General features: G+C 35.6%; 1 protein-coding gene across 1 annotated transcript in view; it reads left to right on the top strand.

The window, feature by feature from the left end:
* LOC123560993 (uncharacterized) overlaps positions 1-25,958 on the top strand; it is a 164,841-nt gene that overhangs the window by 77,686 nt on the left and 61,197 nt on the right. The window contains exons 20-28 of the mRNA XM_053552200.1: positions 7,222-7,334; positions 10,311-10,481; positions 11,915-12,021; positions 12,342-12,453; positions 13,443-13,709; positions 14,753-14,895; positions 17,764-17,989; positions 20,478-20,648; positions 25,754-25,911. Of these exons, the coding sequence (XP_053408175.1) occupies positions 7,222-7,334; positions 10,311-10,481; positions 11,915-12,021; positions 12,342-12,453; positions 13,443-13,709; positions 14,753-14,895; positions 17,764-17,989; positions 20,478-20,648; positions 25,754-25,911 (1,468 nt within the window). The remainder of the gene's footprint in view (positions 1-7,221; positions 7,335-10,310; positions 10,482-11,914; positions 12,022-12,341; positions 12,454-13,442; positions 13,710-14,752; positions 14,896-17,763; positions 17,990-20,477; positions 20,649-25,753; positions 25,912-25,958) is intronic.

Genomic DNA, 25,958 nt, shown 5'->3' with positions numbered 1-25,958 from the left:
CTGTATGGCGTAATGTAATTGTCTGTGTGGTGTAATCATAAATGTAATGAATATATTTTGTGACGTAATGTCTATGTGGTGTATTGTAATGATTATATGACGTAATGTAATGACTATTGGGTGAAGTGTAATGTCTTTTAGGTGTTATGTAATGAAGTGTAAAGTACGAAAGACCCGTGATGACATTTCAACTTTATCATTTCACGCTTTCTGATTTCACGATTTCCACTTCATGAATTCACGAGTTTACGATTTCACGATTAAACGTCACGATTGTTTGATTTCACGATTACTTGATTTTACTTTTTCCACTTCACGATTTCAAGATTAAATTTCACGATTTCACGATTTCTTGATTTCCCGATTTCCACTTCACGAATTCACAATTTCACGATTTTAAATTGGAGAATGGAGGGGCATTTTCAGATAGATGAGGCAGGGTGCAGAACATGTTCAGATGTGGAAAAGAAGTAGAGTTATAGTCAAAATGGGGCTAAAACTAGAGCTAGCCTGATTTTTTTTTTTTGTGTAATTTTGGAAGTTGTTAGGTTATGAAAATTATTAAAGTGGGCCTGGAGGTAAAATTATCCTGGCACCTTTAAACAATTTTATACCTTCCTTTGTTTTGTTATTAAACTCTCCAGCATGGCACGCTGGTGCGGTGGGAATGCCTAGGACTAGCAATACTGTGATGCGGGTTATAATCACGCCCGTGCCAGATATTTCTGGGATGCTTTTCAGTGTAGCCTGGTTCCCCAAGGTACCGATGTACTTAATGAATATGTCATGCACTAAAAACCTAAACTTCAGCTGCCCAAAATAAGAACTCCACTTCTTCACCAATATCTAATCTTTGATTTTGTCACAAATTAACAACTCGACACTTTTGAAAAATCAAGTCTTTTAATGTCTACAAAGAAGGCCTTATTGTTAAATTTTTCTAGGTTAACTCTATGTAATTAGGGCAGAAACGAGTACAAATTTTGTACCCGGGTACCCGTTGAACAATTATCCACGGGTACCCGGGCTAATACTGAAAATACGGCATATGTGCCTTATAATAATTGATTGTCATCCTTATTTATTTGAGGATATTTGGAGCAGACAGCCATGTTTGGGAGTAGTTTATGTTTCTTCCAAAAAAACGCCATAATGTCAACTTAGATGACATTAAATTATTCTGTACATCAGGCAGCAGGATGCAGACCTCGTCCATGTAAATTAATCAGCCATAACAACGAACGTATTTTCGTGTTTGTTATCCAGTTACATTATTTAATACAAATACCATAATAACAAAGTATACATCAGGTAACGGGTAATGAATATGTACCCGGGTACTGACGATTCTCTACTATACCCGCGGGTACCCGGGTACTCGTTTCAGCCCTACATGTAATGATAAAAACTTTGAAATCATGAAATCTTGAAGTTTGATGGTGAAGTCGTGCATTCGTTAAATCGTGAAGTGGAAATCGTAAAATCAAGAAATCGTGAAATCGTGAAGTTTAATCGTGAAATCGTGAAGTGGAAATCGTGAAATCATGAAGCAGAAAGCGTGAAATAATGAAGTTGAAATGTCACCACGGTCTTTCGTAGTAATGACTATATTCAGGGGAGTGGACGTATTTTGCATTTTGCTGCTTTTTAGGCGAGAAAAATGCTGTTTGTAGTTCAAAATGGCGTTATTTGTTTACTTTTTGACCTAATAGAGGACACATTTTGCAGTAGTAAGAGTGTTTATTATATACAAATTTTCAAACGATAACGCCCAGTTGGTGGCTTCACTCGGCTTTTGGTCTTACATGTTTATCATTGTTTGTTAAAAAGTTATTGAAGGTACAGTGCCAGTTTATAGTGACGGAACAAAACGTAGCCATGCATGAAAATGTAATTCCAGTACAAAACAAACTCTTTACGGGATGTTTATTGATTTGTACATATGCATAAATTTATACCCTAATTTAAGATTTTTATCTGCTACTTCTAACACCTCCCATTGCAAGAATATTTTGGTACGAACAACATTTTGTTGTTTGATGTTGTATACACGACATTTTTGTTGTTTGATTGTTCTACCGAGAGGCCTTCATCCAATAGAAAAATTTAAAAGTAATATATTATATATATATAGTACTAAATGTAATGTGATCTGAAAGCAACAAAATATTATGCATTTCTCTAGACTTCTCGTACATTTCTAATTCCTCATATTGAAGATCAGTTAACTACTGTCGCCTGGGGAAGCAGATATATAAAAATTTTGATGACACCAATCTGCAGCTGTCGTATGTCATGTTTCTAGGTACCATATAAAAAGAAATAAAAAGACAATTACGTATTTCTTATTTCCATCAAAAAAGTTTGATTTCGATGAGGAACATTTACTTTAGTTATGCCCCTTTTTAACTACAAATTTTTTGTTTATATTTTTAGCTCACCTGAGCCAAAGGCTCATGGTGAGCTTTTGTGACCACCCAATGTCCGGAATGATTCTTTGGTAGTCCCCTTTCAAAAATTTTCAAAGTATTTAATTCCATGCAGAACTCTGGTTGCCATGGCAACCGAAAGGAAAAACTTCAAAAATCTTCATGTCCAAAACCGCAAGACGTAGAGCCTTGATATTGGGCATGTGACATCATCTTATAGTTCTCTATCAAGATTTTTCAAATTGTTCCCCTGGGGTGAAAAGAGGCCCCACCCCGGGGGTCACAAGTTTTACATAGACTTACATAGTATAAAACTTTTAAAGTCTTCTTGTCTAAAACCACATGACCTAGGCCTTTGATATTTTGTATGTAGCATTGCCTTGTGGTCCTCTACCAAAATTGTCCAAATATGCCCCTGGGGTGAAAAGAGGCCCTGCCCCGGGGGGGTCTCATGTTTTACATAGACTCATATAGGAAAAAAAAATTTAAAAATCTTCTTGCCTGAAACTGCAAGGCCTAGGCTTTTGATATTAAGTATGTTGCCTTTCCTAATGGTCCTCTACCAAAATTGTTCAAATTATGTCCGCTAGGGTGAAAAGAGGCCCTGCCCTGCGGGTACCAAGTATAACATAGACTTATATAGGAAAAATATTAAAGATCTTCTTGTCTGAAAGTTCTAGACCTAGGCATAATTGTGATCATTGCTGGTGGATCTAACAGTTGTTTAAATAATGCCCGTGGGGTGAAAAGACCCTGGGTGTCACTTGTTATGATTATTAGTAATATATGAAAAAATACTTAAAAAATTATCAGGTCATATTTCCTAGACTGTTTAATTATAATTGCCTGGTGACCCAAGCGATTAGGGATCACTTGACTGTGACCTTGGCCTACTGCCCTACTTTCTTGTTGTTTTAAGATACAGCCTTGACATTTGGATGACATGTACAGTTTTGTACACCAATCTTAAACTGTCTTTCAGTGACCATGAATGTGACCTACTGACCTACTTTCTAATATTTCAGCGTCAGTTTGCCATTTGAAACATGTTGCTTATATTATTCAGGTGAGCGATTCAGGGTCATCATGACCCTTTTGTTTATTCAGTGTGAAATATCTCTGTTACTGTGACAGCTTTTCAGTTGAAACTTAAAATAGTTATTCACTATCAAAGTCAGTACATGGAAAAACAATCCCCATAACTCTTATTTGAAATCTGACACAGTAATGCCCTTTTTTATCTTCGATTTTTTGTTAAAATTTTTGATATAGTCAAATATCTCTCATACTATGAAATAGTTTGACTTGACACTTAAAATAGTAATTTACTAATACACAAGGAGAAACAATTCCAATAACTCTGTTTTGAATTTTGATACAGTTATGCCCTTTTTTAAATTTATATTTTTATTAATGTTTTTTAACGTTTTTACTGGCAAAGATATAATTCAGAGTCAAGCACTGAGAAAAGTCGAGCATGCTGTGTTACGGACAGCTCAACAACATGACATAACTCAATCCTCCTTATTTGTTTAATCATCTTCCTTTATTAGATGTCTGTCCATATTCGTGTCGATTCGATCTCATGAATGAAATTTAAAACCAGACTGGCACTTATGATAAGTTTCACGCAATACTGGTTCAAGTGAAAATTTGCGACGCACACGAACCATTTCTCTATCCTACTTGTTGAGTTATGTCCCTTTAGTAAGTTTTACTGTCCAGGGCATTACACTACAACTGATGTAGTGGATTTACGCAGATAGTATACAATGACAGGGGACATTAAGATGAAGTGCAGCGTACAAAAACATAACTTTTACCACAATTTTTTAAGGATACCTCCCTATATAAAGGTCTTTTATATAGGGCATAAGTCTCTTAATATACAGACTATTTGTGTTAGATATACCTTAAAATAATTTGTTTATTTTTATACGCCAGTTTTGAGAAACAAAACGGGACGTATAATGGAGTGCTATTAATCGTCCATCTGTCCGTCCTTCTACATTGTAAGTAACAAAGTGCAATTGGTGTAGCTTTCAAATTTGACATTTCGACTAAGCACCACTTTGGGAGGATCCTGTATGTTTTTGTGTTCAGTCCATCAAAGGTCAGGGACATATTGACCTGAGGACTAAAACAGAATTTTCACCACATCGAGACAACGTGCAGAGTGCAAGTTTTGGATGGCTGGTTTCAAGGTTAAGGTCACATTCATATTCATGATATGCACGAGTCCGTTAAGTACAAATGCTAGAAAGAACCTAAATAAAATTGCAGATTACTTTGAGGACTAAAGTGATGCACTATCTCAAAAGAAATCAAAATTGTACATCCTGCAATGGACTCACATTTGATTTCTTTAGTTACTCAAGCAAAATACTTCTTAAAAAGGAAGGAAATATATTTGATAAAAACCCATTCATGGGATTGAAATTTAAAAAGGAAACATCAAATGAAATTGATTTGAGCCATGAGAAAACCAACATAGTGGGTTTGCGACCAGCATGGAACCAGACCAGCCTGCGCATCCGCGCAGTCTGGTCAGGATCCATGCTGTTCGCTTTCAAAGCCTATTGCAATTCAAGAAACCTTTAACGAACAGCATGGATCCTGACCAGACTGTGCGGATGCGCAGGCTGGTCTGGATCCATGCTGGTCGCAAACCCACTATGTTGGTTTTCTCATGGCACAGCTCATTTGTAATTTTGAAACTTACATCATTTTGATAATCTACAGCAAAAGTCCGTTAATTATGTTATAATCCGGTCTGGTAATGAATATGTTGGTGAAATAAATGCAGTGAAACGTTGGTATATTTGTGACACGCTTGACTTTCAATCTAGAGGTCCAGGTTTCAAATACCAGTCAAGCACTTGACATTCATGAGATTCTCTTTAGAGTAGACCACCTAGGTATGAGGTGTGCATTGGTTCTTCCAATGAAATAGTGCTACGTTTGTATTGATGTTGTACACTAAGCACATTAATGATTAAAAAAGAGCAAAGTTCAGTAAGCCAGAAATGTCTATTTCTAAACGATTTCTCTCTTTCTATTACTGGGACTTTCTCCGCTCTGTCGCTCTAGTCAGATCGCTCTGTGTCTGTACTGAAAGAGGATGAATTTGGCACCCGGAGTGCCTGCCTCTGTATGTAAACTTGTTCATAATGGACGGGTGTTGAGTAAATCTACTAATCTAATAATAAAAATAATATAATAACAATAAAAATAATGAGAAGAAGGAAGAAGAAGAATGCAATGTTGCGTGTTGGCTACATAGTAAGATCTAAAATGATTGAACGCATCAGTGTCATTTACAGGCAAGTAATTGTCCCTAGGTAGGACCACAAACTTTTGTAGGTTCCGCACAAAAAACCTGAGTTAAACACGAAGAAAGTATACGTTTCATTATACCAGTATGAAGATATGTTATTAAAGCACAAACAATGAATAATATTTGTGATATAATAAGAATGAAATTAAACAGCTGTTCCATCTGAAAACTTTTATAAACTGATATTTTTATGTTGTTAATTGTACATATACGAGGGGCGTTCAGTATGTAATTTTATTCGGTATGTAGTTCCGTAACCGCTGGTTATTTTTAGATGCGGTTTTCGGTACAGTACAGAGCAATTTATTGGGAACTCAATGCTATATAAATGATAAAAATCCGTAGATTCAAAGTAAAAATATAATCATTTGAGTGAGGTGTACTCAGGTATACTGGACCATAGCAAAAATAATTATAATTTAGGTTTGTCCTGGGTATCCAGGGTCTCAGAAAAATAGAATAACTTTCACAAAATTCTATCATTTTTCTACGAGGTACAGCACTTTGTGATGAGTTTGAGTTTGTTTTAACTACTTATTGTGTTTTTCACTTTACAACACAACTAAAAACATCTAAACTCGAGGTTGATTCCATCTGGAATGGGTATTGAGAGCAATTAATCAAAGTTGTAAGAACTAGTTTTGCAGTTGAGAATTGAGATATTAGCATCAACTTAAATACAAGATTTTTTTAACGATGATTATCACGCCTAACAAAATTGCAGAGGCTTTTTATACTCAACTTACCATTTTTCGAGTAAAAATGTGCACACTCAATTTAATACTGTTGTAAACATTTTTATTTTAGTTTTCAAATGTTTTGTGAAGATCATGATTTATTTTATCTGTTTAAACTGAAAATTGAACTATAGTTCTAGTTGTTGAACAGTAGAATCAAGGAATTGTATATTATAATCTCGATATTTTGGACATAAAATTGTTCAGTATATCCAGTATATCGGACAACAAAGTGTTGCTTGTACCAAAATATTTTTGCAATGGGCGGTTTTAGAAGTAGCAGGTAAAAATCTTAAATTAGAGTATAAATTTATGTAAATGTACAAATTAAAATCAATAAACATCCCGTAAAGAGTTCGTTTTGTTCAGGAATTTCATTTTCATGCACGGTTATGATTTTTTCGTCACTATAAACTGTACCTTCAATAACTTTTTAACAAACAATGATAAACAAGTAAGACTAAACGCCGAGTGAAGATAAATTATATGGCCATCGACTGGGAGTTATCGTTTGAAAATTTGTATATAATAAACACACTTACCACTGCAAAATGTGTCCTCTGTTAGGTCCAAAAGTAAACAAATAACGCCATTTTGAACTGCAAACAGCATTTTTCTCGCCTAAAAAGCGGCAAAAATTAAAAGAAAAAACGTCCACCCTCCTGATATTGTGTCATGACTTTTTGGTTAATTATGAGCTTGTTTACTATGGTTGAAGAAATGACAGCTGGGTTTTTATGGACAAGGACAAACTGCCAGTTAAGGATGTTGCCTATCAGAATATAGGTTCCAGTGTGGCGGATATTTCAGTTGGAGCGCTTGAATGTAGAGGTTTGATATTCTTATCATGTTTAAATTGCTGAATTGATAATGTTGAGCGAAAATAAAACGTACAGCGATTAAAGGAAGGTAATATTACCAACAATTCATGCGAAGACCTTTCCACCTAAATAGTGGATAATACATAAATGTATTTTCATATTGAATTTATTAAACGAGTAAAATAAAATGACAAAATGCGAGGCTCTGTCGATCATTTTATCGATATTATTCAGCGAGGTCAATACATTCAATGTGAAAAGTCACAAATATAGTATTCTTTTTATTTAACAAATAATCAAGGCCTTCAACGCCCGAGTGGTTAAATACTGAACCATCTGAACGATGAACCGTGGTAAATTAGGCTATAAATCAAAAGAAGGCCGTGATGATTTTCATTCTGACATGCTGATTGACATAGATCTTCTATTTTAATAATTATTATGCTGGACTTCATTTACCCGAGGAGTAATTATCAGACGTCATGCGGCAGTTTGACGTCATAATTGACGTCATAATGCTCTCTTAATGGTCCGCGCGTCAACCGTTGTTTTATCGCAGATTCTAACACGATCCGATTCATTTTCCTATTAAACAAAGAAGACTGAAAACAGTGAATTATTATACAACAATTCACTGTTCTGACGTCACAATCATTACGTCATGGCGTCAAACAGCATAGCGGCGCGCTGGAAAAGAAACCGATTGAAAACAGGCATATATTTATTAATGCCGTCAAGGAGGTACTTTAAAGTCGCTGGTAACGTGTTAGAATCGAAATACTATATCTCATTTAGTGATTTGCTCTTGACTAAATCATTGTTTGTCGTTCAGATGCGTATTATTATATCGCTCGGGCTGCGCCCTCGTGATATAATTCCTTCGCATCTGAACTCCAAACAATGATTCATCAGCGACAAATCACTAAATGAGATATATTATTTCTTAAATATACAAAGCTTGATTTCCTTCTTTGTTTAACTAGAAATCAAACCGAGTCATGTTAGAATAGACGTTAGGTTTTTCCTTCCGAAACGTAAAGAAAATCTGATACCTTTAACTATTATAAACAAGTTAGTTTGACCAACGTCTCCTATTCTGTAAACGACGTCGACGTCATAGAGGGTATTTGTTTGTTTTGAGTGAATATGGAATATATCTCGCTGAGAAGTGAGAAAAATTCAAATATTTTCATGAGCGCGTAGCGCGAGTGAAAATGTGAAAATTTTCTCACTTTTCAGTGATATCTGTTCTATATTCACGAAAAACAAACAAATTTTATTTTATTTTATGCTTAATTACGTTGAGGTATGCATTTTGCAACAAATATTAATCTCAGCGCGGGAAACAGACGCGCGTCAACGAACATGACGTCAGACGTGTTGTGATGTTAGGAAGACGCACACGACATAAAGTTCCATTTTATTTTATTTCTTGTTGCATAACGTTATGAAATTCTCATTAAGTAAAATAGTTTGAATCGAGAAATATACTATAAAGAACATAGAACAACTACAATTTTCATCCTGTTCTAAGCAAATAATTCAAAATTTATACACAATGTACAAGTAGATCGGCAGAACTGTATCATTTACAGTGAGTGATATGCAGTGTGTGATATGAATCATATCTCACTGATAAAACACAGTATTTCATCAGTTAGCGTAAAATAAAAAGCTTTATTACCCTAGTGTATTATCAAATTTATGTAATGGCTTTATTTCATTACTTATTTATAGCGCAATGTCAAACATGTGATAAAGATTTATTATTGTTTTACAATACATAGGTTCTTGAGGCCAGAATAGTCTTGTCAGAACTTTGAATTACTTCCAATGATTAAGTAAATCATTTAAATTAATGAAAATTGTTTTGTCACATAATTATATGTTCCAAAGGTGCACATATTAAAATCGCGCTATCCGTCCGTCTGCGCGTCCGTGTAAACTCTTGTCCGGGCTGTAACACTGCTATCCTTAAAGTGATTTTGAAATTACTCGGCATAAATGTTCACCGTAAAGAGACGACGTGTCATGCATAAGACCAAGATTCCTTGCTTCAAGATCCATGTTACACTTAGAGGTCAAATTTTAACAGGATCTGTTTCGTGCTCGGTCCATAACTCTGCCATCCTTGAAGGGATTTAAAAAAACAACTTAGTATAAATGTTTACCATAAAAGACAATGTATCATGCGCAAGAACCATTTCCCTAGCTCCAAATTGAAGGTCCCATTTAGAAGTCAACGGTTAACAGGGTCTGTTTCGTGTCCGGTTCATAATTCTGCCACTCATCATGGCATTTTGAAATTACATGGCGTAAAATTCAATGTTCCCTGTAATGAGACAACGTGCCGTGCACAAGATCCAGACCCCTAGCTCTAAGGTCAAGGACACACTTAGTGGTTAAAGGTTAACATGGTCTGCTTTTTGTCCGATCCATAACTCTGCAATAAGATGAAGGGTTTATAATTATAAACTAATTGGCAAAAAAGTTCCCTATATATAGATGACATGTCATGCGCAAGACCCAGATCTCTAGCTTTATTGTCAAGGTCACACACTAAGAAGTCATTGGTTAGCATGGTATGTTTCTTGTCTGGTCCATAACTCTGTAATTTATCAAGGGATTTGAAAATAATTTGACACAAATGTTAACCATATTAAGAAGGTGTGCCGTGCTTTTGACCCGGGTCTCTCAGGTCAAGGTCATGGTCTCAAAATGATTCATACCTAAACTTTTCTTGCATATATGTTGGGCAGACAACTGTAGCGTTCTTGGACACGCTTCGGGGGCATTTGTCACCAATAGTGATAGCTGATACCGTTTATACACATGTACAACTGTTCTAACAAACGTTACAAAGGATTGGACATGGCATAATAGAACTGATCCCATCGTTATGCAATCGGTTTCTTTAATCTTGAAATTTGTATTTGCCCTTTATACATTTATATGGGAGTTTTACCATAGTCTATCTGTTTTGCAGTGCTTTATCCAAACTGTGCAGACCGTGTGTGGAAGAAACACGTGTATAGACTGGAATACGAATATTATGTTCCTAACTTAGACGCTGTTGTTGATCCGGATGGTTTGGGTCCTCTTCAACCGTTTACGGTTACATGTGAGGGAACAAGAACTATAGTACCAGTCGACATTGGTAAGATAGTTGTATATAAATAAATCACTGTTTATCCACACCAAAAAGGTGTTTCCCTTTTCGTAAAGTTTCTAAATAAAAGCTAGATAGTTCTCTATCAACAATATTTTACGCGACAGTTTTTTTAAAACCTGTATCGTGCAATTTTCAATACGTTTGATGTCCTTTGTTTATTTCGTTTTTGTTGGGTTTAATGTCGTACCGACACAGTTATATATGTCATATGGCGACTGAAGCTGGAGGAAGACCCTACGTGCACATGGGTAGAACTAACGGCTTTCCGTAAGCCAGCTGAATGACCTTCTCACATGAACATCTCAACGCCGCGAATGAGGCTTGAACTCACATCGGTTGGGGAAAAGTGATTCGAAGTCAGCGGCTTTTAACCACTAGGCCACGGAGGCCCCTTTGATGTATTTGGTTTTGGCACAATATTATACCATATTTTATAAGTATTGTAGAAAAACAATTATATGGGATGACTTATATTTGTGATTCTTATATAATACAAACATTTTAAGCGGTAAATATAAGAAACAAACCGGAAACGAAAAGATTGTTGTTATTATTATAGCAAAAACTGAAAATGTATAACTATTAAAGTATTGAAATATAATAAAATCATAATTTTATTTTTTTCAAACTATTTTTCAAACATCTAATTTCAGTTTTCAGTAAGACACTTTATACTGAAGCCTTTAGGCTGGTTATATAACTAGACATAATGTAAGAGTTTCAACATATGAGCCGCGCCATGAGAAAACTAACATAGTGGCTTTGCGACCAGCATGGATCCAGACCAGCCTGCGCATCCGCGCAGTCTGGTCAGGATCCATGCTGTTCGCTTTCAAAACATATTGCAATTAGAGAAACTGTTAGCGAACAGCATGGATCCTGACTAGACTGCGCGGATGCGCAGGCTGGTCTGGATCCAAGCTGGTCGCAAAGCCACTATGTTGGTTTTCTCATGGCGCCGCACATATAGTTTTATTTTTGATTATCTTTCGTTTGTTACTTATGCAATACAAGAAAAACATCATCAAAAGAAATCCAAGCCAAACTCTGAAAATAGATTTTTGCAAAAATAAAAACAATTAAATGAAAATAATTAACTTATTATTATATTCAAATGTATGCATTTCTTAATAAATAATTTGAAGAGGCAGTTGTAACTGTTTATGAATTTCGAGAAAATATTGGTGTTATCACGTACCCTGCCATCAGCAAAGATATCTTTTTTTTTAATTTCTCGTGTAGTTCCGGTCATTAGCGCCGCCTCGGAAGTATCACTGGCTCTTTATTCAACTTTACTTCCCTAAATAGTGGGAGCCAGTGTTTACAGCCCGTGGCCTTACAGTGTAGAATCTGTTTGTATTTTCTATCATCTATTTGCATGTATATACAAAACAAATATAAAACCGCTTTTCTTTAAGATACTACTCCTATATCGGGTAAACCCGGTGAGGGTGTTACTCAGTGTTACACAGTTGAATACAGTTCAAAAGACGGTGTCGGTGTCGTTACCAGCGAACAAATACAGGTAATTTACATCTACTACGTTTTTTGTTGTTGTTGTTTTGTATGAGCATGTACTCATAATGTCATAGGTGTCTGGTATCTTGTCACTCACTACTGATATGTAATTAGACTATACATTTAAACAATTTATAAAAGCTGTATAATGGAAGGCTTATTTTTTTATACTTTATTATATCTATAATTTAGCTGTATATCTATATAAAACTTTCATTACACACATTTTTCTTTCATTTCGGTGATTTTTAACTTTATTATGATATATATAATATATAAATTAAAAATTTGTCAGCCGTTTCAGATAATAGTTCTCCGTATTTATAGGCACTAGTAGCAAAGAGCAAGCACTGTGCTCAGAATTTAAAAAAGGAATGTCGTAACGCACCAGTGACCGGAATGAGTATGTTTTCAACATGTGCCGGTATTGAACAAATAGGTGAGTCACACTCCAAAAACATATCTGTACAGAACATCGAGGTCATGCTCAAGGAAATGCATATTTAATCTTATTCTCGCTTTTGCTGGGTTTTAATGTTTCCGAAATAAGCAGTGCATTGTATAAAAATTTCGATCTGAGAATATTTAATACATAGGGTGTCCGTAGACTTATGAAGGCTGACCCAGAAGAAAGTTAAAAGAATGGAATGTTCAACTCTATACCGCAACGGGTCAAAAGGTTTCCAGTTCAGCTTCAACCTAATGTGATTACGAGAAAGTAATAAATGTCTTGTGTTGATATATGATGCTGCTAAAGTTGGCGGCCTAGCGGCCTGAAGTTGGCGGCCTATCGGCCTGAAGTTGGCGACCTAGCGGCCTAGCGGGCTGAAGTTAGCTGCCTAGCGGCCTGAAGTTGGCGGCCTAGCGCCTGAAGTTGGCGGTCTAGCGGTCTGAAGTTGGCTGCCCAGCGGCCTGAAGTTGGCGGCCTAGAGGCCTGAAGTTTGCGGCCTAATGGCATGAAGTTGGCAACCTAGCGGCTTGAACGTGTTCATATGATATAATATTGAAGAAGTTATAAACTTTGTACGTTTAACTCTAAAAGAATGTGATGCTCAACCCTAAAACGCAGTGATATAGTGGTAAAGTAAGGCATTTTGTATGTTAAATGTAATAGTAAGAATATAGTCCATTTTTGTTCACTGTGAAAGTGAGAAAAATTGAGAGAAAAAAATTTATTTAATTTATTTAATCTCAGAATGAAATAATATAGAAAAATATACACTTCGTGTGTTTAACTCTGAATTACAGCGAAGTTGTTTAAATGTGGTAATGAAAAGTTACAGTTTTTTCTATGTTTTTAGCTCTTAAACAAATAGCGGCAAGTTAAGTATAAAAATGTTTATACGTTGTGTGTTAAATTTAGATAGATAAATCCTTTATTTTTCTTCAAGCGGACTGTGGAATGGTTATCAACACTAAATATTTCAGGATGGGCTGGGAGTAATGGCGAAGACAAGTGTGCGTGTGGGGTTACAGACTCATGCGCAGGTTCTTCGGGTACCAACTGTAGTTGTGATGTGGTCGATGGTGTTAAACGTGAGGATGAAGGATGGATCGTACAGAAAGACAGATTGGGTGTGTGTCAAATATGTATCAGTCTTGATTCAACGGAATCACTTCCAGAGGAATTGTCGGAACGAAAACGTTGGGCTAAACCATCGATCTCAAATTTGTTTTGCGACAAAGATCGAATCGGTACGTATATATTTTTTAGCTTTATATAAATTTTATGACATATTTACATTTTAATGCTGTCAAAATTTATAGAATTACACCAAACTGAGTGATAACAGGTTGAAAAAAAAAGAAACTTGTAACCAAAAATGAAAAATAAAATCATGCCCATACAACACATATATTTTTTCTTGAACTTCAAGGTAATGAACATAATTATTTATATAATATTAGAAATAAACAGTCAGCATTAACACTGTCTTTTATATGTATTACGTAATTCACATGCAATCTAATGTATAAATAAATGACTTGCAATGCTTTCAGTTTAATTGAGCGCAATTCTGCCGTAACTCCATCTTTGTTATAGATAGAGTTTATGAAGTGATTCTTCGTGAAAAAGAAACCGTACGATATAGCGGGGTGACCGACTGAGGTTTATTTTTCTCGAAGAATTCCCTTCATGGACTCTCCGTCTGACATAGTGTGAAATCTACTTTCGGCCGATCAGAATTGTTCATTTAATTGAAGTTTACAAATCGTACCAGGTTCTCTTCCTGCATATTAGCACTTCTTCGAAAATAATTGCTTCAGTCTCTTTGATCTCTAGGAATAAGAAGCCACATTTTTTTAACAAAGAATAACTCGTTCTGATTGCCACATTTATTGCAAAAAAATAATAACTCCTTCTGATTGCCACATTTATTGCAAAAAAATAATAACTCGTTCGGATTGCCACATTTATTGCAAAAAAATAATAACTCGTTCGGATTGGTCGAAAAAGTAGGTTGCACACTATATATGTAATAGGAGTTACGGCAGCATTGCGCTCAACCCTCTATATGAGCCGTGCCATGGGAAAACCAACATAGTGGCTTTGCGACCAGCATGGATCCAGACCAGCCTGCGCATCCGCGCAGTCTGGTCAGGATCCATGCTGTTCGCTTTCAAAGCCTATTGCAGTTAGAGAAACCGTTACCCAACAAGCATGGATCCATGATGGTCGCAAAGCCACTATATTGGTTTTCTCATGGCACGGCTTATATGCATTTTCTGTTATACAGGTACTGGCAAGTCGTGCCAGGACTGGCGGAGACAAGGCGAAACAGAACCATCAACTCAAATGGTGTACATACATGATGGGACGCCGTCTGAAACATTTCCCGTTTTTTGTAACTTTAAGATTTCACCACCAATAGGCTTTTCTGTGAGTACTCTTATATCTATTGATTATATCTAAATTTATTTTGATAGAGATCGGTCAATCATTCAATAACAATGAAAATATGAAAATATATCAAATATATTGATTACTGCCTGAATGTTTAACTCTGATATATTTCTTTTCTATTTCATTAAGTCAAATGTATGTAATTGACTGATATAAAACAGACTTATGATATTTCTCAAAGAAAAATCGTACAAGGACTTTATAAAAAATATCTTCTAGTGCGTGATATCCCTGGAAAGAAAATATGCAAACAGCTTTCTCTAGAGAATATCCTACCATGACCCACACTTTATACGTATTTATTAAGATGGTCATTCCAAGACTGAAAAAAAAAATCATACACAAGTAGTTGACCTTTTCACCCTTTACTTTTTGACACAACTTTTCGGATGTGCCATTATTTTTGATTTCAGTATCATAGGATACTGGATGGGCGGAACTTTTTTCGTTTCTTTTTTGTTAAAATAGGGTGCTTCTGCTGAATTTTCAGGGTAGTTGGACGTCCGTCAATAAAATCTTTTTGTCAGTACACGCATTCATATCTTTGAAGCCATTTTAATTGAACTTGGAGACTATATAATATGTTCAGTGCTTATGGGTAAATCGGAGAATGAGGTCAATAGTTTTTTTTTGTTATATATTTTTATCATGAGGTCAGTAGTTATGACCCTTGCTTATTAAAAGCGATTATAAGTAGATAGATCCAGAGTTACGTGCCCTTGATTTATGTGACTGTCTAGACACAATACGTTTTAGCCAGTACTAATGATAGTAACAGAGAGTGTCTACACCTATAATATTTCAGTCAAGTTTAGACATTAGTAAAAGCAGACGATAATACTAGAGTTAATTGTTATTGTCTGATTTATCTGAACAAATGCTGTTTTACGCTAGCACATTTATCTATTAACCGATCTTAATCAAGCATGGTCTATTTCACTATATTTCACTGTATTTACGCTCCAATGGGCCTCCGTGGCCAAATGGTAAAGGTCACCGATTTCAAAACCCTCGCCCTTCCCCGCTGCCTGCGGATTCGAAACCTCACTTAGGATCTTCCTCAACCGCCAAAAGCTCAAACAGTCGCCATATGACCTATACTTGTGTCGGTGCTACGTTTTATCCAACAAAAACTAAAAGTTATACTCTAAGATCTGTATTTCATTGTCAAATCCAATTGACATTTTAACAGAATGTTAAAATCCATAGCATCTCTGTTCAATTTGATCAACCAAATGACATGGTAACATGGCACTGGTCCAAATACATGTAATACCTTTAGCTTACCTAAGCACAAAGAATCACAAGGTACTATCTTAGGTCAAACAAATGGTCACTAGAAAATTTGAGGTCACTTTTTCTACCTCTCCTTCTTACACTTTGGGCAAAAGGTTTGCATCTACGATTTAAAACAGGGTTACTAAAAATAAACTAGGCTACTAGTACTAGAAGACCATTGTGAACACCGTGTCTGTACAAACTGAAGTAATATTCAAACTTGAGACAGATGGGGTTATCTGGCAGGCGATGAAAAGCCATAATGGAGTTCTCTCTTTTTTTTCTTTTTTTGGAAAGGACGATGTTGTTGAAACAGTGAATGTGCATATTGTGCAAAAGGGAAATTGACCCCAGTATGTTTAATGCTTCTACATAAAAACATTTTGATTCATAAATCTATTCTCTCTGCAACTGATGAATAAATGAAATATCTGTCCAGGCATTGTTTCTTTTTAAGTCAGTTGTAAATGTATAATTAACCTATATTTACAAAATATTTACAACAACAAAAAAGTATTATAGTGTATAGTATTACCGCTAATTAATGCGATATATATATATATTTTTCTTTTCTAGGTTTTCTAAACTTAATTGCTTTACATATATTCTCTGTATTTACTAATTGAACTTGACTTCTATCAAACTTTTTAAAATATTATTATATGAATATAACGATCATTTGCTGGAAGCACAGAACACAGTAAAAAAACAATACCTCGTTTTATATAAATAAAAAACTTTTATGCGTAACTTGGAGCTTTTAAAACTTTTAGCAAGTTAGTAAAAATAACAAAATTATACCATTGCGTGATGAGGTATCTTTGAGATTTTGATATATTTTTAACAACATACAAGTATTTTGCTTAAATTAATTTTTTTACAAATTATTTCAACAATTTTAAGACATTTGCAAAAAAAAAAAAAAAAAAAAGAAGCTTACAGCGAGTTAGCCGTTTTTACAATTATACATTTATTATACAATTGCAGTCTGAAAGTTTAGCATCAATATCACTTCACCCACGGTGTTACTGAAAACAAATCGAATACGTTCATATAGTGTTTCAAACACACGAGATGTGAAAACGCTACACACACGTCTGAATATATTTTTACTACAAAAAGCATCACCTTTAAATGTTCAACACATACACATCTCGATACTCCATACCCATTGTATTAATTTTACGGTCTGTTGTGATGATTGGGTGGATGATTAAATTTGAACACAATGGGTATAGAGTATCGAGTTCTCAGATGTGTATGGCCTCAACGGAACACCGTATGTGTATGGCCCCAAAGGAACACCGTATGTGTATGGCCCCAACGGAACACCGTATGTGTATGGCCCCAACGGAACACCGTATGTGTATGTGTTCAACACTTTAAGGTGATACATGCTTTTTGTAGTAAAAATATATACAGGCATTATGTTTGTTGCGTTTTCATCTCGTCAGTGTAAATTGTGTTTCTAATATTGAAAATTACTAAAAATAAATGTAACCAACATTACGAATATTTGTTAAAACCCATTTACAATAGTTTTTACAATATTATTTTTATTAACAGGAAACAAAACCAAAAGATCCGGAACCTCCAGTTCCAAGTAACGGTACAATTACAATAGTCGAATACTATGTGTACACTTGGGAACTTATCATCCGCTATATAAAACAATCTGGTTATTGTAGTCAAAACGTTTTTCTGCAATGCAACAATTCAAGTCTTAATATGACAGGATATGCTTCAACGGAAACTGGTGACTTCGTAATCAAATGGATCGTGAACGAAATAGGTAATAAAGCTAGAAGTTTTGTTTCGAATTTGTAAACGTTAAATGACTATAAATGGGCCGCAACACGAGAAAACCAACATAGTGCGTTTGCGACCAGCATGCATCCGCGCAGTCTGGTCAGGATCCATGCTGTTCGCTTTCAAAGCCCATAGCAATCAGAGAAACCATTAGCGAACAGTATGGATCCTAACCAGACTGTGCGGATGCGCAGGCTGGTCTGGGCCCATGCTGGTCGCAAACGCACTATGTTAGTTTTCTCATGGTGAGGCTCAAATAATCATAACCAACCAGCACTTTTTGCATTGAAGTAGTTTCATAGCTCTTATGAGTATGAAACTGACGTATATGTTCCTTCTCTAATCTTTAATAATTACACTAAGCATCGAGCATGTTCGTAATGCTATGTTTTGAAGAAGCGGCGGTATATTCCTTCTACATGTCTGTCGCGTCGGTCAGTCGGTCGGTTGGTAGATTGAAAGGCTTCCATCAAATAACTTGCTCCTCACTTGATCTAGAATCTTCAAATTTGATAGAATAACTAGGCTTAGAAAGTAGATATACCTTGTTGTCATTTGGGTCAATAAGTAAAGTGTCATGTACCTTGAAAATAGTTTCCATCCAATAATATCAGGTTGCATGTTTTGCTTTACTAAAGAGGTGACCCAAATTGTGTTTGGGGTTAATAAATCAAAGGTCAAGGTCACAGGGGTCTGAACCTCAATTTCCGGCTAATAACTTGAGAAAACTTGACTCAGAACTTTCAAACTTGACAGCGTGGTTATGCTTAGAAAGTAGATGAACATCATTGTTTTTGGGATCGTTTTGTCAAAGGTCAAGGTCACAGGGGCCTGAATCTTTCAAAAGGCTTTCGCTCAATAATATTAGAGTCACCTGACTTCAGACCTTCAAACTTGATATCATGGTTGGGTTTATGTTGTAGATGGCCCAATTAGTAAGTGGACTTATTGAGTTTATGACCAATATTGTTTTGGAGGTAAGTAGGTGAAATTTCAGGGTCATAGTAATCAAGGGATATTGGGGGATATGTGTTTTACAAACGACTCTTGTGTGAACAGCTCTTGTACGAGAAAATCTAAGTAATAAAATTTGCTCTGTCATCAGTCAGTGTCCTGTTGGTGCCTCCGCCATGGTTCGGCTAAAATGGATTAGATGGAGTCGTTGATCTAAGCTAGTATTGTGGTTTGATTTCTGTTTCCACATGGACACTAGAAAAAAAGATAAATAATTATGAATTATGATATACGATAGAAGACCTGTTTCGATATTTTGTTGATATTAGTCATAGAAGTATGTACCGATCTTTTTTGCAAGAAGATCTATTTTATGACACTTGGGCCATATTCAGATGACCACTCATGCATTCTGTGTACAACTTATTTAAATGGGTCAACCGTGTTGTTGTATAGTAGTCGCAACTTGACCGCGATGGTTGACCTTAGGCTGATTATTCATATCGATTATTTCATTGTAGAAATCAAGGGTGCTTAGGTTAGCCGTGTGTATTTATATGGAATTAGTTTGTATACAGTGCAGTATCAAAGTATATATAATTACATTTGATCAGATAAAACTTTCCAATACACTAATTTATTTTTACACAAAATTATATTTCCCTTTTCTCGTGCAGATCGTGTTTTACGTACACTTCTTTCCAATAATAGGTTGTTCCTTATTATGTATTATAATACAAAGGTCAACCATCGGGGTCAAGTTGCGTCCACTATACAGTCCATAAAATAAACAAACGAGTTTATAAACATGGACGGATCCAAACGGAAGAGAAGACGCATTTCATAGAAATATTTCGATGGCAAAATACAATACATATCGTAACCCTGACCAACTTATAAACCGGGTCAGCCTATTTTATAAGTACAACAACACGGTTGACCCATTCAAACGATTTGTACTAATAAACTTTGATAATGTGGCAGTTGACCGCAATACAATCGACACTGTTTATTTCTCAATACAGGTAAATCCAATAATTTCTTTACAATAGATCTGTGATGGATTATCTTTGAACACCCATGGACTTATTGGACTCCACTGCCACATTATCAAAGCTTATTAGTATGTATTGTATTTTGACATCAAAATATTTCTATAACATGCTTCTTCCCCCTCCGTTTAGATCCGTCCATATTTACAAACACATTTGTTTATTTTATGGACTGTAAGTCAATGCAGTGAAAAACAGTAGCGCTCTTGAATGTTTAGAAGGTATGAGGAATGCTGTATGTGAAACCTGGTCCGGTGATATATATTTACGACCATGGAAAGCTGGTCTTGGTTCCTATCAACTATGGATAATCTCAGTAGTGCAGGGTACCAGAACAGAAATGTTTTAGATTATAAAACAAGTAGAAGATTACTCTATGAATTTTGCATGTTATTTGTACAACGGATATGACATGCTACAACAGCTGGTATATGATTATTTCATTTTCTTTATTTTGACATTTAGGTACCACCCCCGATTGCGTTGAAGGAGATTGTCCGTGTAGCCTTGGTGGAAATCAGGCGGATTTAGGAGTGATATTTGGGCAGGAACAATTTCCGGTTACTGTGATAAACCTTGGACCTGCTGGACCTGACGAGGATAGGACTTTATCGCTCGGTTCAATCCAGTGTTTCAGTAAGAATTGTTTCAAATTTATCATTATTATGGTATCTAGGGACATCTGAATCATGGCAAACCTTTTAGCTCACCTGAGCCAAAGGCTCATGGTGAGCTTTTATGACCGCCCAATGTCCGTCGTGTGTCGTACATCGTGTGTCCGTCATCATTTCCTAAAACATCTTCTTCTTAAAAACCACTGAGCAGAATTACACCAAGCTTCACAGGAATGATTCCTGGGTAGACCCCCTTCAAAACCATTCAAAAAATGAATTCAATGCAGAAGTCTGGTTGCCATGGCAACAGAAAGGAAAAACTTTAAAAAGCTTTGTGTCTAAAACCGCAAGTTGTATAGCCTTGATATGTGGCACGTGACATTATCTAATTGTCCTCTATTTAGAGTGTTCCAGTTATGCCCCTGGAGTGAAAAGAGACCCCGCCCCAGGGGTCCAAATTTTTACATAGACTTACTTAAGGAAAATTTAAAAATCTTCTTGTCTAAAACCACAAGACCAAGGCCTTTGATTTTAGTATATAGCATTGTCTTGTGGTCCTCTACTAAAATTGTTCAAATTACTACCCAGGTAAAAGAGATCCTGCCACGGGTTGTCTCAAGTTTAACATAGACTTATACAGGAAAAAAACTTGAAAAACCTTCCTGTCTGAAACTGCAAGGCCTAGGCTTTAGAAATTTGGCATGTAGCGTAGCCTTGTTGACCTCTACCAAAATTGTTCAAATTATTACCCTTAGAGAAAAGAGGCCCTGCCCCATGGGGGTTTTAAGTTTTATATACATAGACATATATAGGATAAAAACTTTGAAAATCGTTAAATTATGATTTCTACCGAATATATTGGTAAATGCACATGGTGAACTATTGATTGTACAGAACAATCTAGTGAATGCACAGCACAAACTAAGATATGTACCGGACAAACTAGTAAATGTACATAACAAACTGCTTTATCTACATAACAAATTATGATTTGTACCGGATATATTAGAAAATGCACATGACGAACTATTAATTGTACAGCACAAACTAGTGAATGCACAGCACACAAGACAAACTAGCAAATGTACATAACAAACTGCTTTATTATATACCTATATAAATTCTGTAAAGAATCGGCTTGTATTTCACAATTAAATATGAACAGACAGACAAATTTTCCGTATTGTACCTTTTAAATTCCGTATTGTACCTCCCGTATTGTATGCTGCCGGACTTTTTTTATTAATATGCATAACCTGACACATTTCTATAAATAGCGCACATAAAAACTTCACTAAGTTCCATTTAATATCGATAAACATTGAAGATTTCGTCCAAGAACAAAACAAGAATCAAAATGGTAAAGGTATATAATAAAAGGGTCATTATAACAGTAGCTTGATCTGGGACTTTGTATTCGGCTCTCGATGATTTTGCAAGGTCGGATCACACTCGGCGCTTGCGCGCCTCATGAGATCCGATCTGACAGAGGCAGTTTAGGCGTTCCTTACAGAGACCATGAATGTGACCTACTTACTCACTTTTTAAATATTTTACCACCAGCGTGGCTCATATTACTCGGGTGATCGATCAAGGGTCATCATAACCCTATTGTTTTAAATATATCATTTTTAAGATGTATCCTAAATGGAAGGAATTGTCCGTTATTTCAAGCTATATCTTGTCACACAACAAGTTCTTTCATAATGTATTTAATAATAAATTGTTACGCAAATGAAATTACATGACCATTAGAAGGTACTTTTACACTAATTTATTTACGATTAGAAGGTACTTTTAAACTAATTTATTTACCATTAGAAGGTACTTTTACACTAATTTATTTAAGCTCTATTGTAATGAAGCTTAAAGCTTATTTGAACCACTTTCGAGTCCACTTCCTGGAAAAAAACCAGCACTTGTGTCATATGAGAAGGCATGGTCGTAACCGCATTGAGACTCGAACCAATGACCCCCGGGTTGTGCGGCCGACACTTCTACCACTTGACCACCGCATCCATTAGCTGGTTGTATACATACTAAGTAGTAGTAATATTAATTACAGTCTCATTGATGTTTGTGATGCAAAGTGTATTTACATAGTAAGTAAACATATAAGACCGTTCAAAATAAGTATAATGTCACTGCTTAATATCGTTACTTGAGACTCGACACATTGCGTACAATTATAATATCGAATGTCTAAAAGACTGGAAATATTTTTGCTTATTCGTTTCTTCAAAATCTTCTTAAAAAGGAAAACTAAGAAGCATTAACAAAAAGTAAATACTTTGGCACGTTAGTTACATAAATTATAATTACTGTATTATTAGCTTACTTAACATTTAGTCTGCTAGTCGCAAGTGGTTTTGCCTTTGCGGTCAGTGCCGACCTGGGTCAGCCTGCATGTCCGTGCAGTCTGAGCATAGTTTGACCTGGTCGCTATTCAGTTAGCAAATTTTCAGTGAACATCCCTTTGAAAACATAAGTGGTACAAGTCAAATTGAATGATGGACCAATTCATTTTAGAATATACTGATAAAACTTGGTCAGAATGTGCTTCCCTTTAAAATCTCAAACAAAAAAAGAAAGCAAAAAAAAAAATTATACAAAGTTATCAGTATCCTTAATAGGTCAACGTCTAGAAAAGTCTTGTAATATTTGAGATAGTACCTTTTTTGAATTTCTGATGAATGAAAAATAACACAAAAATTATTTACAAGAAATAACGTTTAAAGTCTTATTGATATTTTTCTTCAAACATCAAAAAAGAACCATTCTTATGCTTTATGTTTTGGTTTCCTCATTACCAACGGTTAACTCAAACAATAGAAATTATCATGTGACTTCAGTGAGCTCAACAAAACAGTTTTAAGCAAAACTATGTAATGGAATTAATTGTTATGTTACTCATTACAATGGACTACCAAGATACTTGAAAAAAAAACAATACATAAGAAGAATTGAGAGATGAAACTAATTTTGACAGATCTTGAAAACTAATGACAAAATCTGACCGGCGGTAAATGACTCATGCATGACCTTATTAAAAGTTTGCTATTACTTCTACCTCCCAGTTCATTTTTTTAAAAGGGCTATAGTCTGGTTTACAAAACGGATCCCTTGTTTTCGCGTATGAGGATTTATGAACACATCTGCGGATGTCTCTAAAAAAATTTGTGTGTACTTTTAGCATGTGTAAATGTTGAGTTCTGCTCAGCCCGGGACTAGAGGGCGTGGACAGTAGCATGCACATCCACTACCGTCCATGACCAGGCTGTATTAAGCCGAGCATGCAACATTATCGTTTTTGTCGTGTTTAGCGACCTGTGGAGTTTCCACTTTTTCTATTTTATACAGTAATGAGCTCAAATATTGGTAATAATATTTCAACATATCTATTGTGTATCACAATAATGCTAAAATAATTCATCCGTGACGTGTCCTTAAAACGCCTTATTTTGAATCTGATCAAGATGAAACTTGATTAAAATTGTTCCGTTGATAAAATCACTTTAAAAATATACTATCTTTATGGTATTTACCATTTTAAAGAACTCCAATTTTTAAACTTCAACCTGAACTAAGTTTGAACCGCGCCATGAGAAACCAACATAGTGGCTTTGCACAGCATGGATCCAGACCAGCCTGCGCATTCGCGTAGTCTGGTCAGGATCCATGCTGTTCGCTAACGGTTTCTCTAATTGCAATAGGCTTTGAAAGCGAACAGCCCAGGCTGGTCTGGATCCATGCTGCTCGCAAAGCCACTATGTTGATTTTCTCATGGCGCGGCTCATTTGTTGATGGCTTGTTATCAGAGTTACAGTATACTAAGCAGTAAAGCAACCCCCACCCCTCCCAAAAAAAAAAAAAAAAATAGAAATAAATAAATAAATAGAAATAAATAATTAAATGAAAACTAAAAAATAAAAATGACGTATTAGCCCGCCGTGAAAAAAAGTCACCGGTGTTTTGCGATACCTCCGGCATCGGCGTCGTGAGTCATATCTCAGTTATAACCCACCACAACTGAATGGACTGTTAATATGCCTTCTTCATGATAATTAAAACGGAATGACATAGGATCCGTAACTCTTGCTTTCGTTCTGATGAAATGATGCCCCTTTTTGAAATAAGCAGTTTTTATTTTTTTTTTTCAAATATATACTGTTAACGATTGTCAGCGAGGAAGTATCTCAGTAACTACAAATCACAACTAAAATACCACACATTTGCCATGTTAATGCCAACAGCGTCCCCTAATTCTTGCTTTTATTTTAATGAAATTATGCCCCTTTTTTCACTTATCCATTTTCCTTTTTTTGTAACAGTATAATGTTTGAGATTGTAAGTATCTCAATATTTACACATCACATCAAAATAGAACTTCACAGACTTGTTCTTCGTAAATGACCCAATAGGTCCCAGTTGTTGTTTCTTGTGTCTCTTGATAGTGGTATCTCTAAGTATACCGTCAACGCTCCAATATTACCCCTTCCTACTTCCCTACACTATCTTTACCACCCCCCTCCCCCAGCAAAAGAAAGACGTTTCTTGTGATTTTTATATTGTTTTGATGTTATCTTTTATTATCTGGATACCCTTATTTTCACATACACCCCCCCCCCCCCCCACACTCCTCTAAACAAAATTACTTTCAGTTTTATGTATTTCTTGACATTGTCTCGTAGTATCCCCTCACCCGCCTACATGTCTTTTTTACTTTCATACATTTTTTCCATTTCATCGTGTTTCTGATATTGTTACTCACTTAATGAACCCCACCCACCAAACATTACACGCTCAAAAATACACGCATCCAGCCCCCTTTCAAAATGTGCTGTAACACATGTTAAACGTTTCATCTTCTGTGACGAGTATCGTAACCTCTTGATAAGCCTTGTTAGAGGTATCTTAAAATGAGAATAAAGTATAACAACGTTTGACGCTATGACGTTATAAATGTGATGTACAAACATTGAATTGTTGCACAATAACACACAATTTTCAGTTGTTGTTTTTTTCTTTGTTGTTGTTGTTGTTTCATAGGAAAACAAATAGGGTCGTGTTAGAATCGATGGTAAAAGGTATTGTAAGTTTTAATGTAAAAAAAATATTTTTTATCAGATTTTTATCGAGATTGTGAAGATATTCGAGTACACGATGCCGACACAAACCCATTTGGAAACCACAGATATGTCATCGACCCGGACGGAATGGCAGGAGTGGATGCTTTCGAAGTAACCTGCGACTTCAAGACGGTCAAAAAAATGGGAATAACAAAGGTTTGTTAAAAGCAAATATGCTATTTAAGTGGTTTGTATTAATTTGG

The sequence above is a fragment of the Mercenaria mercenaria genome, chromosome 10 (assembly GCF_021730395.1).
Source record: "Mercenaria mercenaria strain notata chromosome 10, MADL_Memer_1, whole genome shotgun sequence".
Classification (NCBI taxonomy): Eukaryota; Metazoa; Mollusca; class Bivalvia; order Venerida; family Veneridae; genus Mercenaria; species Mercenaria mercenaria.
Note: the sequence above shows the minus strand (reverse complement) of the source record. Positions and strands in the feature narration are given on the sequence as shown.